The 12,256-nt window shown below is 40.7% G+C and overlaps 1 protein-coding gene across 9 annotated transcripts in view; it reads right to left on the reverse strand.

The window, feature by feature from the left end:
* Positions 1-12,256, reverse strand: part of RBMS2 (RNA binding motif single stranded interacting protein 2) — a 104,265-nt gene that overhangs the window by 39,229 nt on the left and 52,780 nt on the right. For 8 of the 9 annotated variants that reach the window (XR_009565626.1, XM_070046501.1, XM_060306922.2 and 5 more), the window contains one exon: positions 956-1,122. Coding sequence is in view for 8 of the 9 variants with exons in the window: in XM_070046501.1 (XP_069902602.1) it covers positions 956-1,122 (167 nt within the window). In the remaining variant the exon portion in view is untranslated. Of the gene's footprint in view, positions 1-955; positions 1,123-5,924; positions 5,967-12,256 lie in introns of those variants that run through there. The other variant, XM_070046502.1, reaches the window with a different exon arrangement.

The raw sequence follows: 12,256 nt of genomic DNA on the forward strand, positions 1-12,256 counted from the left end.
TTGGGGGTGGGGGAGAGACTGTCACTGGGAGGTGGGCTTCTGAAGAGCTGGTAGTGTTCTATTTCTTGATCTGGTTACCAGGGACTGTTACAAGGATGTGTTCACCTTGTGAAAATTCACTGTTCTATAAACACTTCTGATTTGTGCACTTCAATAGAGTTTTAAAAGATGGTAAATTTACACAGACTAAGGTTCCTATTTGTATTTCTTTCTAAACTCGACTTCCCCTTCCCCATTAATATTACCATCCCACCAGACTTCTGCCTCTAATCAGTCCCCCATATAAATGATTTGAAACACATATTTCTGCCAAATGGAATTGAGCTGGCCTCTCTGCATTCTTGCAATTTTTCCAGCTTTCCTAATTGGGCTAATTCCATGGTAGTTGTCTCCACCTCATGACTCAAATCTATGCTGAAGAAACCCCAAAGATCTTTAGGGGGTAGATGCCAAGTGACAACTCTTTCTCCATTTTCTTCTTTATCCACTAATTTGAGGGCTCCTCTGGGTCACTGAGAATAACTCTAGCAGCAGAAACTCTCCTAAGTGTATAATTCGATTGGCTAGTCCCACTTTCTTCTATCCCTACTGCTGGTTTTCACTATCTACTAATCAATATCTTCAGAGATACTGAGCATTTCTATTCAAGGTGTAAGGAAAGGAATATTTCCACTAAGACCATCAGTTCTGGGTACATGCTGGAAACAAAGTCATATACTAACTAGGCTTCAAAGGTCAGCCCTATCCAGCTTTCCTCAGAGAAACACATAAAAGTTTTATATATTGGTAGTAGGTAGAATTTCTCTAAGAGGGGCTGCTGAGAAACCTTGCAACTATAGGGGTAGAAGCAAAATATTGATAATATTGCATTTCAGGATAAGAGTATCTGGTAAGAAGCCAGTATCACCAAATCTGTACTGTTCCTGGAGACCTACCCCTATGTACCCCAACTTACGACTGACACAACTTGACTAGGTCCTGGTCGGTAGTGCTTGGCTGCAATCCCCGGATGTAGAGGTTGGTTTTACTCAGCTGGTCATTTACAGTGCTCCCGCTGCTGCTGTTAGGGGTGCTGTTGCTTGGACTAGGTGGTGCCATTGGCTGAGACAATGGCACATATGGCTGCAGGGAGACATGAAGAACAGAAGGTCAGAAGAATTATACATTTAGATGCTGAAGAGTGAGGAAGATCTTGGCCCCTTGGAAAGAATGATTCTAAACTTTAACAGCAATGAAGTCATCAAGAGTTAAAAGGGCTTCCCTGGTGGCACAGTGGTTAAGAATCTGCCTGCCAATGCAGGAGACACAGGTTCGAGCCCTGGTCTGGGAAGATCCCACATGCTGCGGAGCAACTAAGCCTGTGCGCCACAACTACTGAGCCTGCGCTGTAGAGCCCGTGAGCCACAACTACTGAGCCTGCATGCCACAACTAATGAAGCCCATGTGCCTAGAGCCCGTGCTCTGCAACAAGCGAAGCCACCGCAATGAGAAGCCTGTGCACTGCAACAAAGAGTAGCCCCCGCTCGCCGCAACTAGAGAAAAGCCCTCAGGCAGCAACAAAGACCCAATGCAGCCCTTAATTAATTTTTTAAAAAGAGAGTTAAAAAAGAAACCTAAAGGAATTCCTCTCTGCCATAAAATAAGAAAATATTTAACTGTCCTACCTAACTTTCAGGGGAAATGAGAGGCCAAAATAAGCTTGATAAAGGTTTTGAAAAAAGGTACTTAGTTATAGAGGAACGTTTTTATCATACAGATGCTGGAGACACAATTAATGTATGCCTCTTAAGTAAACTGTGTAATGAGACAAGACTAATAAAATCTAGGTTCCATTCAAAAATCACAGAGGAACTAATAAAAATTTATTAAATGATGAAGGTATAGAAAAGTTGAACATAGATTATTCATAAAACTGTAGAATATGAGACTGCAAAATACCTGCAGGAACTTGAAAATTATTATAAGATTAGACAAACAAAATGAAATACTAATTACCACGCCAGGTAGTAAAAAATGAAATTTGTTACTATGCTGATAGGGGTTTAGTCATAAGTTATTTACAAGTTTTTAAAAGTTTAAATATGAATGAATAATAGATAAAGTATGGTTAAGGAAATCCAGCATTTGGGGTGAAACATCTGTAATTTTTCACTACTGATACCAGGACAGGCAACCAGACTCTGCTACATTTTGGGGCCCCTTCTGTAGGGGGGTATTTCTGTTAAGAGAAAAATTACCAGGTTGACTGGAACATGGATCCATTTCTTTCATGGCATATTTTATACCCTTATGCTCTAATCAGGCTTCTAGTGTATATACATATATGTGGTTCATAATCCTCTAAATTTGCATAATTACCTATAACATAGTGCATTTTACTATATCATACTCATATTCCAGTTCTCCCTTGGCTTAAAGCACTGTGTAGTGTAAATCTGTTTGGAATTACTTCCCTATAAAATACTAGATGCATCTCCAGGTCTTCCCCCTCTCTCTCGTCTTTGGTAGTAGTAGTAAGGGATTAGAGTGGTAACAGAAGAAAAAGGGAAACATGAATATCAAAGAGGGGAAATCTTCCCCCCAAAGAATCTTAATGTGAAATGTGCCTCTTACATTTCATGCCTCTGATCTTTAGCAAACTTTAAAATAAAAATCTTTGCTCAAGATAAATATGTTGAAGCAAGTATCTACCTATTTCTGTCACTATACATAATCACAAATGTGGACCCATTTGCAAATACACAGTTCATTCCTCAGCTCTATACTGCAGCAAAGAAGAAACCCAATACCACATTCTGGAATGGCCCAAAGCCTCATGACCTATTGTAGCTCTTGATACACCCTTTATATTTCCTATCCTTGTCCCCCTCTCTTTGCCAGCACTTACACTAGGATTTTCCATATAGAACAATCCATGTGCCAGAAGAATATGAATTATTCCTCTGTGGTGGTAGTGATAGTCGACAAGTGCAGGGTAGGGCACATGCATGTTTTTCAGCAACTTTCAGAAAACAAGACAAAAACAGGGCAAATAAACCTAAAAGTCATACATTCAGTGCTAGAAATGGCAGTACATACTTTAAGAATGATGTTGAAATCTCCACTGAATTAGTAGACATGTAATAATAATCAAATACTAGTGGTCTAGGCCCCCTCCATTATCACTACTGTTGTAAGTGCACCATCTGATTTAAAGTAGAGGCAAGAAGGGACTTCCCTTGTGGTCCAGTGGCTAAGACTCTATGCTCCCAATGCAGGGGGCCCGGGTTCAATCCCCAGTCAGGGAACTAGATCCCACATCCCGAAACTAAGAGTTCACACGTCACAACTAAAGATCCCGCATGCAGCAACAAAGATCCCACATGCCACAACTAAGACTGGGCGCAGCCAAATAAATAAATAAATATTAAAAAAATAAATAAATAAAGTAGAGGCCAAGAAGATTATCAACTATATTTTAATCATGGCTGTTCCTGAGTTCAGAATAAGATCACTGCTGGAGATCATTCACTAAGATATGCCTTTCCTCATCTCTAAGGAATTGCCATTATTGATCCTTAGCTGAGAAAGCCAAGCTGCTTCTAATATGAGAGTCTAGGGAATTCCCTGGTGGTCCAGTGGTTAGGACTCGGCGTTTCCACTGCTGGGGCCTGGGTTCAGTCCCTGGTTTTGGGAACTAAGATACTGCGAGCCGCACAGTGTGCCACACCCCCACCCCGCCCCTAAATAAATAAATAAATAAATAAGAGATTCTAGGCCTGTAGGTGATGATGATGCCAACAGTAACAATGATAGCAGAAGCAACTCTAGCAGCATCATATCATGTGCCAAGCACTGGCAGATGAGATCACCTGCCTCAGCTAGAGTTCATCTATCCCCTTTCCTAATGTGAGAGAATACTCCTAAGAGGAAGTTATCAATGATGCTACGACTGTCCAAATAAGAACACAAGGGTTACTGAGGAAAGAAATAAATTGAAAAGAAGCTTTTGGTTTACTACCATGGTTATAACCTTGGTTTTAACACTAATGTCTTAGTTATAATCTAAAAATATGTCTTAGTCAATGATAAACTTGCTGCAAGGCCAGAAAAATTCCTAGAAAAAAAGATGTAGTTCAGAAAATAAAAACCCAAAACTTTTCTCTTTTGCTATTCCCAAACAGCTTCTGAAACTACTATATAGTCTCCAAAGAGAAAAAATAGAAAAATATTCTCTTTTCAAGAGAATTCAGTAAAAAAGGTCAAGAAAGCCTCTAAGTAAAGCTTATCTGGCTTCCCGAAAGAAACTATTTGGAGAGACAATAATAACTAATGTAAACTAATGATCCTTGTTTACCTATGTACATAAAAGAGAACAGGGCAGTATATATGAGAGTCCAGAGGACTGAGATATTCTTACTGGGCGAGAGAAGGGTGGGGCAGTATTGTCTCTCTTGACTCCTGTTGGTCTGTAATGGTTCTCTGAGGCCACTGGTTCTCTGTCCGAGTCTAAGCTAAAAAATGAAGAGCAAGATTTGAACTGTTTAAAACAAGGCCCTCATATTTGTCCTAGAATCTTAGACACCTGGGATGGTATTAGATTTGCCTTTAGAAATAAAGGATGGTAGCATATTATCACGTAGCAAAGAAATATGTAAAGTTATCGAGTAGAAAAGGTAGGTATGAGTCTTCTTTTTTTACAAAATATTTATTCATTTATTTGGCTGCGTCGGGTCTTAGCTGCAGCACGTGGGCTCTTCCTTGCGGTGCTCGGACTTCTCTAATAGTGGCGCGTGGGCTTCTCTCTAGTTCTGGTGGGCGGGTTCCAGAGCTCGAGGGCTCTGTAGTTGCAGCATGGGGGCTTAGCTGCCCTGCGGCATGTGTGATCTTAGCTCCCTGACTGGGATCAAACCCCGTCCCCTGCATTGCAAGGTGGATTCTTAACCACTGGACCACTAGGGAAGTCCCTAGGTATGAGTCTTCTCATGAAGGAGATTTAATTCTGACTGGGAAACATGAACAGGTTTATAAGCTGAGAAATGACATGATAACATATATCTGAGAAAGCTAACACTAGGTGCATTATCCCAGCTGGTTCGGAGGAGTAGAAGACCAGAGGTGGTAAGACTAGTTAGGAGATATTAGACATGAAGGGAGGTCAGGAAAAAGTATAGAAGTTAAATTCAGACTGGCAGAATTTGAAGTTATCTGCTTGATGGATATATGCTGAATACTTTTAGAATAAATACTGGTTAATTTATTCAGTTAGTAAACATTTAAATACCTTTAAAATACTATGCAGGGAAGGCGTGAAAAGCCTGGTAGTTAGCATGGAAGAGCCTGGAAGTTTGATTTCTTAGCTAAAAGTTAACGCACCACCTTAGAAATATAGGCTTATAAAGGCGGTATTAATGCTTTTAGAAAGTTCTAGTATTGCACTACTTCTCTGGGAAGTGGAGTAAACTCAGTTATGATAGCTAAAGGTGGGAAGCAATCTCAGGGCAAGGACTTTTTGGCTTTGGATCTTCCAGTGAAACCCAGATGCCTATGGGCAATGCGTTACCAAGGCAGAACAGGGAACACTGGATTGCAAAGACGAATTGATTGAATGCAAACGCTAGGGAACACCAAATTTGAGGTTGGTTGGAGACTAGAATCTATCAATAAAAGGTGTGTGAGAACACTAGCAGGAAGAGGACTTGGCTGTTTCCTAGAAGGGCCACTCCCCTTGCATAGTAAACAGCCATACATAAAAGCTGAAAGAAGGCAAAGAAAGGACAAATGAGTTAATGGATATAAAGTACTTAACATGGTGTTTGGCATACAGCAAGTATAAACTGTCAGTAACCGTTATTATTTTAAAATTTGGAGTCTTTTAAAAAATGGAGTTCTTCTATAATTAAAGGACAAAATTCTCCTTCCTTTGCAGAATATGGATAACTCACCCAAGTTGAGCTGTTATTTGTCTGCAGAGACTTGATGCTTCCCCAGCAGTTCTTTTTTTTTTTTTTAATTTTTATTTATTTATTTATTGGCTGCATTGGGTCTTCGTTGCTGCGTGTGGGCTTTCTCTAGTTGCAGCGAGCGGGGCTACTCTTCATTGCGGTGTGGGCTTCTCATTGCAGTGGCTTCTCTTGTTGCAGAGCATGGGCTCTAGGTGTGTAGGCTTCAGTAGCTGTGGCACATGGACTCAGTAGTCGCGGCGCGCGGGCTCTAGAGCGCAGGCTCAGTAGTTGCGGCACACAGGCTTAGCTGCTCCACAGCATGTGGGATCTTCCTGGACCAGGGCTCAAACCCGTGTTCCCTACACTGGCAGGCGGATTCTTAACCACTGCGCTGCCAGGGAAGTCCCCCCCCCCCAGAAGTTCTTAAGGATCCAGGAAAACTCTGGAGAGATGTTTTTATGGAAAGCACATGAAGAGATTTGAGCCTATGAGGCAGGCAGCGAGATAACTACTTAGTAAGCAGGCCCTGACCATCTTCAGAACTACCTCTCTCTGACCTCCTCAGAAAGTTACTTATGTCTAGATTATAAAACGATTCCTTATGTTTTGTTCTTCTTTTACTGTCTAGGGCTGAGGCCTTTTAGATAAAATACTGAAGAGACTTTAATTTCCTAAAGATTGGTGGGGTGGTATTTGAAGGATGGTTAGAGAACTGTCCTATAAAATATCCCATAAGAATCTCTGGGATAATAATCCGGGGAAGGGCTTATAGTATGGGGATAGAGAAATATATAACTCCTTCATCTTCATCCAGAAAAAGAAAAATCAAACTCCCGTCTTCCTGTAGCAAGCAACTTTATGTTTCCTGTCTTGCTGAGTTACAGGAAACTAGGAGACAAGAGGGCATTCTTCCTTTTGCTCTCTTGCAAGAGATCATAATGGTAGAAGTGATACAAGGCCTACTTCCCAATCACTAAGTTTTCATCAGATCTTTAAAAGAATGATCCAGTCAGATGAGCTACTTAAAAATTAATGTAACTGAAACACTGTCTTTATTCTGAAAATACGGTTCTCTGATCAAGTGTTCATTTTGCCTGGTTTAATAAAATTCACAAACCCTGTATCCATTCATTTGCTATCAAAGTTATCCCCATCCTAAGCCCTTAACTCTTACTGTCACCAGAGCAGGAGAAAACTCCATCCCATGTCTAGTGCCCAGTGAAGTTCCTGGCATAGAGTATAAGCATGGATATTTGCTAAAAGGAGTAAAATAAACTTAGGGGATTTGCTAATTGTGTATCATCTTAATAAACACCTAGGAAAGTCTCACAGATACACAATCCAGTGGCCTGACATCAAAATTCCTATTACAACCTGGATATTGATGATCCACAAGACAAGTTCCTAAAGCCAGTGGTCTCTGGGACATATAACACATCTGAACATTTTTGTCTAAAAATACATTATTTTCTGAGTTCTGTCATAATGTCTCCTAATAAGAGAAAGTCCACTTTCAAACCTGCAAAGTAACAGACCTCCTAATATTCACTCATGAGACCCTTTGCATTATTTGAATCATTCAATAAATATCTGAATGCAAATATGTCCAAGCCCTGCTTGATGCAGTGGGGACTCACAGATGAGTAAGAGTGTAAGTGAAATATTTCATAATAAATTTAAACACACACTCACAAGAAGCCATTAAGTAATTCACAAACCAGAGCGTACAATCTAGATAACTAGCAGAAAAAAATATGTGTGCTAATAGGGATCCAAGCAAAATGGTATAAGAACATGAAAGAAGAAACAATTCCTGAGGGAAAAGTTTCTCAAGTAAGATGTTTGGGTTGTACCTTGAAGGATGAGTAGGATATTAAACCTTTAATAGGGAGCCATAGGGAAATGCAAATCAAAATCATAAGGAGAGGGACTTCCCTGGTGGCTCAGTGGTTAAGAATCCGTCTGCCAATGCAGGGGACATGGATTCGATCCCTGGTCCGGGAAGATCCCACATGCTGCGGAGCAACTAAGCCCATGCACCATAACTACTGAGCCTGAGCTCTAGAGCTGGCGAGCCACAACTACTGAGTCCGCGTGCTACAACTACTGAAGCCCATACGACCAGAGCCCATGCTCCTCAACAAAGAGAAGCCACCGCAATGAGAAGCATACACACCTCAAGGAAGAGTAGCCCCCGCTCACTGCAACTAGAGAAAGCCCATGCACAGCAAGGAAGACCCAATGTAGCCAAAAATAAATAAATAAAATAAATAAATTTATTTAAAAAAATCATAATGAGATACCACTTCATATCCACTAGGATGGCTGTAATAAAAAGACTATGACTTTACTCAAAAGTAACTTTGACGGCTAAAAGAACAAGTGTTGGTGAGGCTGTGAAGAAACTGGAACCCTTGTACACTACTGGTGGGAATGTAAAATGATGCAGCTGCTTTGGAAGACAGTTTGGCAGCTCCTAAAATGGTTCAACACAGAGTTATCACATGACTCAGCAATTCCACTCCTAGGTATGTACCCAAGAGAACTGAAAACATATGTCTGCACAAAACCTGTACACGAATTTCGCAGCAGCATTATAATAGCCCAAAGTGGAAACAACACAAATGTCTACCAACTGATAAATGGATACATAAAATGTGGTATATCTATACATGAGCTTATTATTCAGTCATAAGAAGGAAAGAAGTACAGATACATGCTATAATATGAACCTTGAAAATATGCTAAGTGAAAGAAGGCAGTCACAAAGGACCACTGATTACATAATTCCATTTATATGAAATGTGTATAATAGGCAAGTCTTTAGAAACAGGAAGTAGATTAGTGATTACCTATGGCTGGGAGAGGGGGATAATGAAAGAACTGGGAAGTGATAGCTAAGTGGGCAGAGTTTCTTTGGGGGGTGGGTAATGAAAATGTCCTAAAAGTATGGTAATGGTTGCAGGACTCTGTGAATATACAAACGCCACTGAACTGTACTCTTTAAATGGGTGAATTGTATAGTATGTGAATTATATCTCAATAAAGCTGTTATAAAAATTTGATAGAGATGGGTAGCGAGAAGAGGACATTCCAACCATTGAAAACTTCTTGATATGTTAGGCTATCACAGGCTAGTATGACCTAGCACAGGATTCAGCCTAGGTTGGCATCACCCTACTTCATTTCCAGATAGAAAATTCATAAGATTAATAAATTTTATTGAAATTCAAGTGGAAATATGAATTAGACATTAAATCATATCAGAGCAAGAAAGGAATATTTTCTGTAATCCTCCTCCCTGAAAAAAAATATAACATTAAAAACAAAACAAAAACAGAAAGTTATCTCTGGAACACGCAGCACCTGAGCCAGAGAACCCATACCACGGATCTGCCCACCATACCTGGTTTTATTTTATTTATTTATTTATTTAGGCCACGCGGTATGGCATGCGGGATCTTAGTTCCCTGACCAGGATCGAACCGGGGCCTCCTGCAGTGGGAGCTCAGGGTCTTAACCCCTGGACCACCAGGCAAGCCCCCATACCTGGTTTTCAAAGCTGACTCTCAGCACTTCTACTACTTCCTCTTAGCTCAAGTAAACCTGACACCATCTCCAGCTCCTCATCTCCTCCCCCCTACTCTTTCATGGCTCTTACCACTACAGTCGCAATCTGTTGTCTACATCCCTTTAATACCAGAGGGAGTTTTTACATTCATACCAGGTGATACTCAAACTAGTTCTCAAGTATAAAATTGATGTTTTAAAACCCTAAGTCAAAATAACTAAAGAATCCTCAGTTGAGCATACAGCCAAACACATTGCTCAAGAATCCATTCACCCTTCCAGATGCACTAGCCACTCTCGTCCACCTTGCTTTATGCCTTGGAAGCTGACCATATAGAGTGTATGAACAGGCTCCCTTGCCCTCTGGCTTCCAGTTGGGTTTGGCTAACCAGATATACACCAGTAGGATATCAAAGGGCAGGAGGAGAATGAGACCAGAGTATTTCTTTTCCTAGCTCCTTTCCCTGCCAGAATACCGTGATTTGGCTGCATACCTCTACTGAAGCCCATAGTTCTCTCCATACACTCTTAGATTCTGGTAATCTCTCTCAGTTCTTTGACCTTTTAGATATAGAGTACGTAGGCTCTGTAATTGCTGGCCATAGGGTACTCTACTCCCTCTCACTGGTTTCCCTAAGTCCCTTTGTAAATAGTCCCTTTATTAAATCTTTCTCAAATTACTCCGTTTGGGTATGCATCTGTTTCCTTTTAGGACCCTAAACAATGAACAAACCATTCTACCTTAAAGATTCAGGTGCAAGAGGATATGTACCAGGGCTTCCCTGGTGGCACAGTGGTTGAGCTTCTGCCTGCTGATGCAGGGGACACAGGTTCGTGCCCTGGTCCAGGAAGATCCCACATGCTGCGGAGTGGCTGGGCCCGTGAGCCATGGCCGCTGAGCCTGCGCGTCCGGAGCCTGTGCCCCGCAACGGGAGAGGCCACAACAGTGAGAGGCCCGCGTACCACAAAAAAAAAAAGAAAAAAAAAAAAAAAGGATATGTACCAGAAACGCTTGAGAAACTCTGCTTTCTTTAAGATTGGATAAAGAACCTCCTCACTGGGCAAAAATCCTCAAGGCACAGTTTGATGCAGAATTCTTTTCGTCCAACAATTTAACAGTATCTTAAGTTAAACTGTTGATTTAACTTTATGATTTCATATCATCTTCCAGACAACTTTGTGAAGTAGAGCAGGTGATGTGTTATTTCCCTTCTAAAACTCAGAAACTGAGGTTCAGTTTTATTTCAACATTCCCTCTGTTATGTCGCTTCACTTTTTGTTAAGCAGAACCAAGTAATGGAAACCTTAATACTGACAGTATCCAAACCAAGTCAACCAGCTGAGTAAACATGTAAAGCAGTCCTTTCCATGACCCTACATCCTTTCTCTCCCTTCTGGAAAGAAAACAGTTCTAAGTTCCCTGGCCATAGGTAATGTCTAGTCAAAGTAGAACATTTAAGGAACAAAGGCATTTGAATTGTGAACCAAATAAATTAGAGGAAAACCTACATAAGACTGGTGCTTACATAGACTTACTAGAGCAAGAGCCCTCAATTGAAATATATGGGCAATTCTATTGGGGGGCAGAGCCCTTTTAGGCACAGTGTTTTTAGGCAGCACAATCCCATGCCTCTATCCCAAGGAATAACCAACTATGCCACCAGTTTGTGGGTACATGTCAGCAATATCTCATATGTACCAGGAACCATAAAGCAAAAAGTTTAATTAATTCTCAGGACAGAAAAAGGATCTTTGAAGGTTAAGTAGCTTAAGTCTGAACATGACCACCAACTGCTTGTGGAGAACACGGGTAGGATACAACTGAGCCCCCATGGAGTGCTACTCTGAATTACACAACCCCTCCACTATTCAGCCTAGCTGGTGGATCATCGTATGGCCTGAGAAGGAGTTGCAAAGTGAAAAAGAATAACGGCATCATTGGAGCTTCAGAGCTTGCAGAGAAGTATATGTGCCTCTCTTCCACAATCAAGTTGCCTCAGATAGAGAAAATATATAGGAAAAGATAATGCCTGCCTACAGTTTATTTTGCCCTACCTTGTCATTTACCCTATTTTCATCATCTGACACAATTTTATTGTGGTCAGAAATACAGAGATCATAAACTCATAGGAAGTGAGGAAACACCAGCACTCCTCTTCTTCACCCTTATACTACCTATACAAAGAATTCCCAGATTGGTAGATTAGGGATCTGGTTTTATCAAGGCCTAAAATCTCAAAGTCATGAAAAGATTCTGCTCCTGTGACCATTATAGAAATATTTTTGATTCACCAAACAATAAACACTGGCAATACTACACACCTGAAGAAAGTAACCTAACCAAAGAATATGGAAGGTATATATGCCTAGTCTATTTTCAGATCAAAATAAAATGTATACATGCAACCACCTAGCATTACGTTAGGTATATAAAGTTTAATCCTTATTCTAGCCTGCCTTTTTTTGGTCACGCCACAGGGCATGTGGGATCTTAGTTCCCCAACCAGGGATCGAACCCGCATCCCCTCCACTGGAAGCGTGGAGTCTTTAACCACTGGACCGCCAGGGAAGTCCCTCTAGTCTGCTTTTTACAAGTCACAAAGAACTGCAGATATAATTTTTCAAAGTCTGATATAATATACATAAAATACATCCAGAAAGATTCACAAGAAACGGTTAATAATGTTGGCCGCTAAAAAGATGAACTAGGTATATGAAAGATGGAGTGAAAACAGACTTTTTGAACCTTTTATATTTTATAC

Source organism: Globicephala melas, chromosome 10 (assembly GCF_963455315.2).
Source record: "Globicephala melas chromosome 10, mGloMel1.2, whole genome shotgun sequence".
Taxonomy (NCBI): domain Eukaryota; kingdom Metazoa; phylum Chordata; class Mammalia; order Artiodactyla; family Delphinidae; genus Globicephala; species Globicephala melas.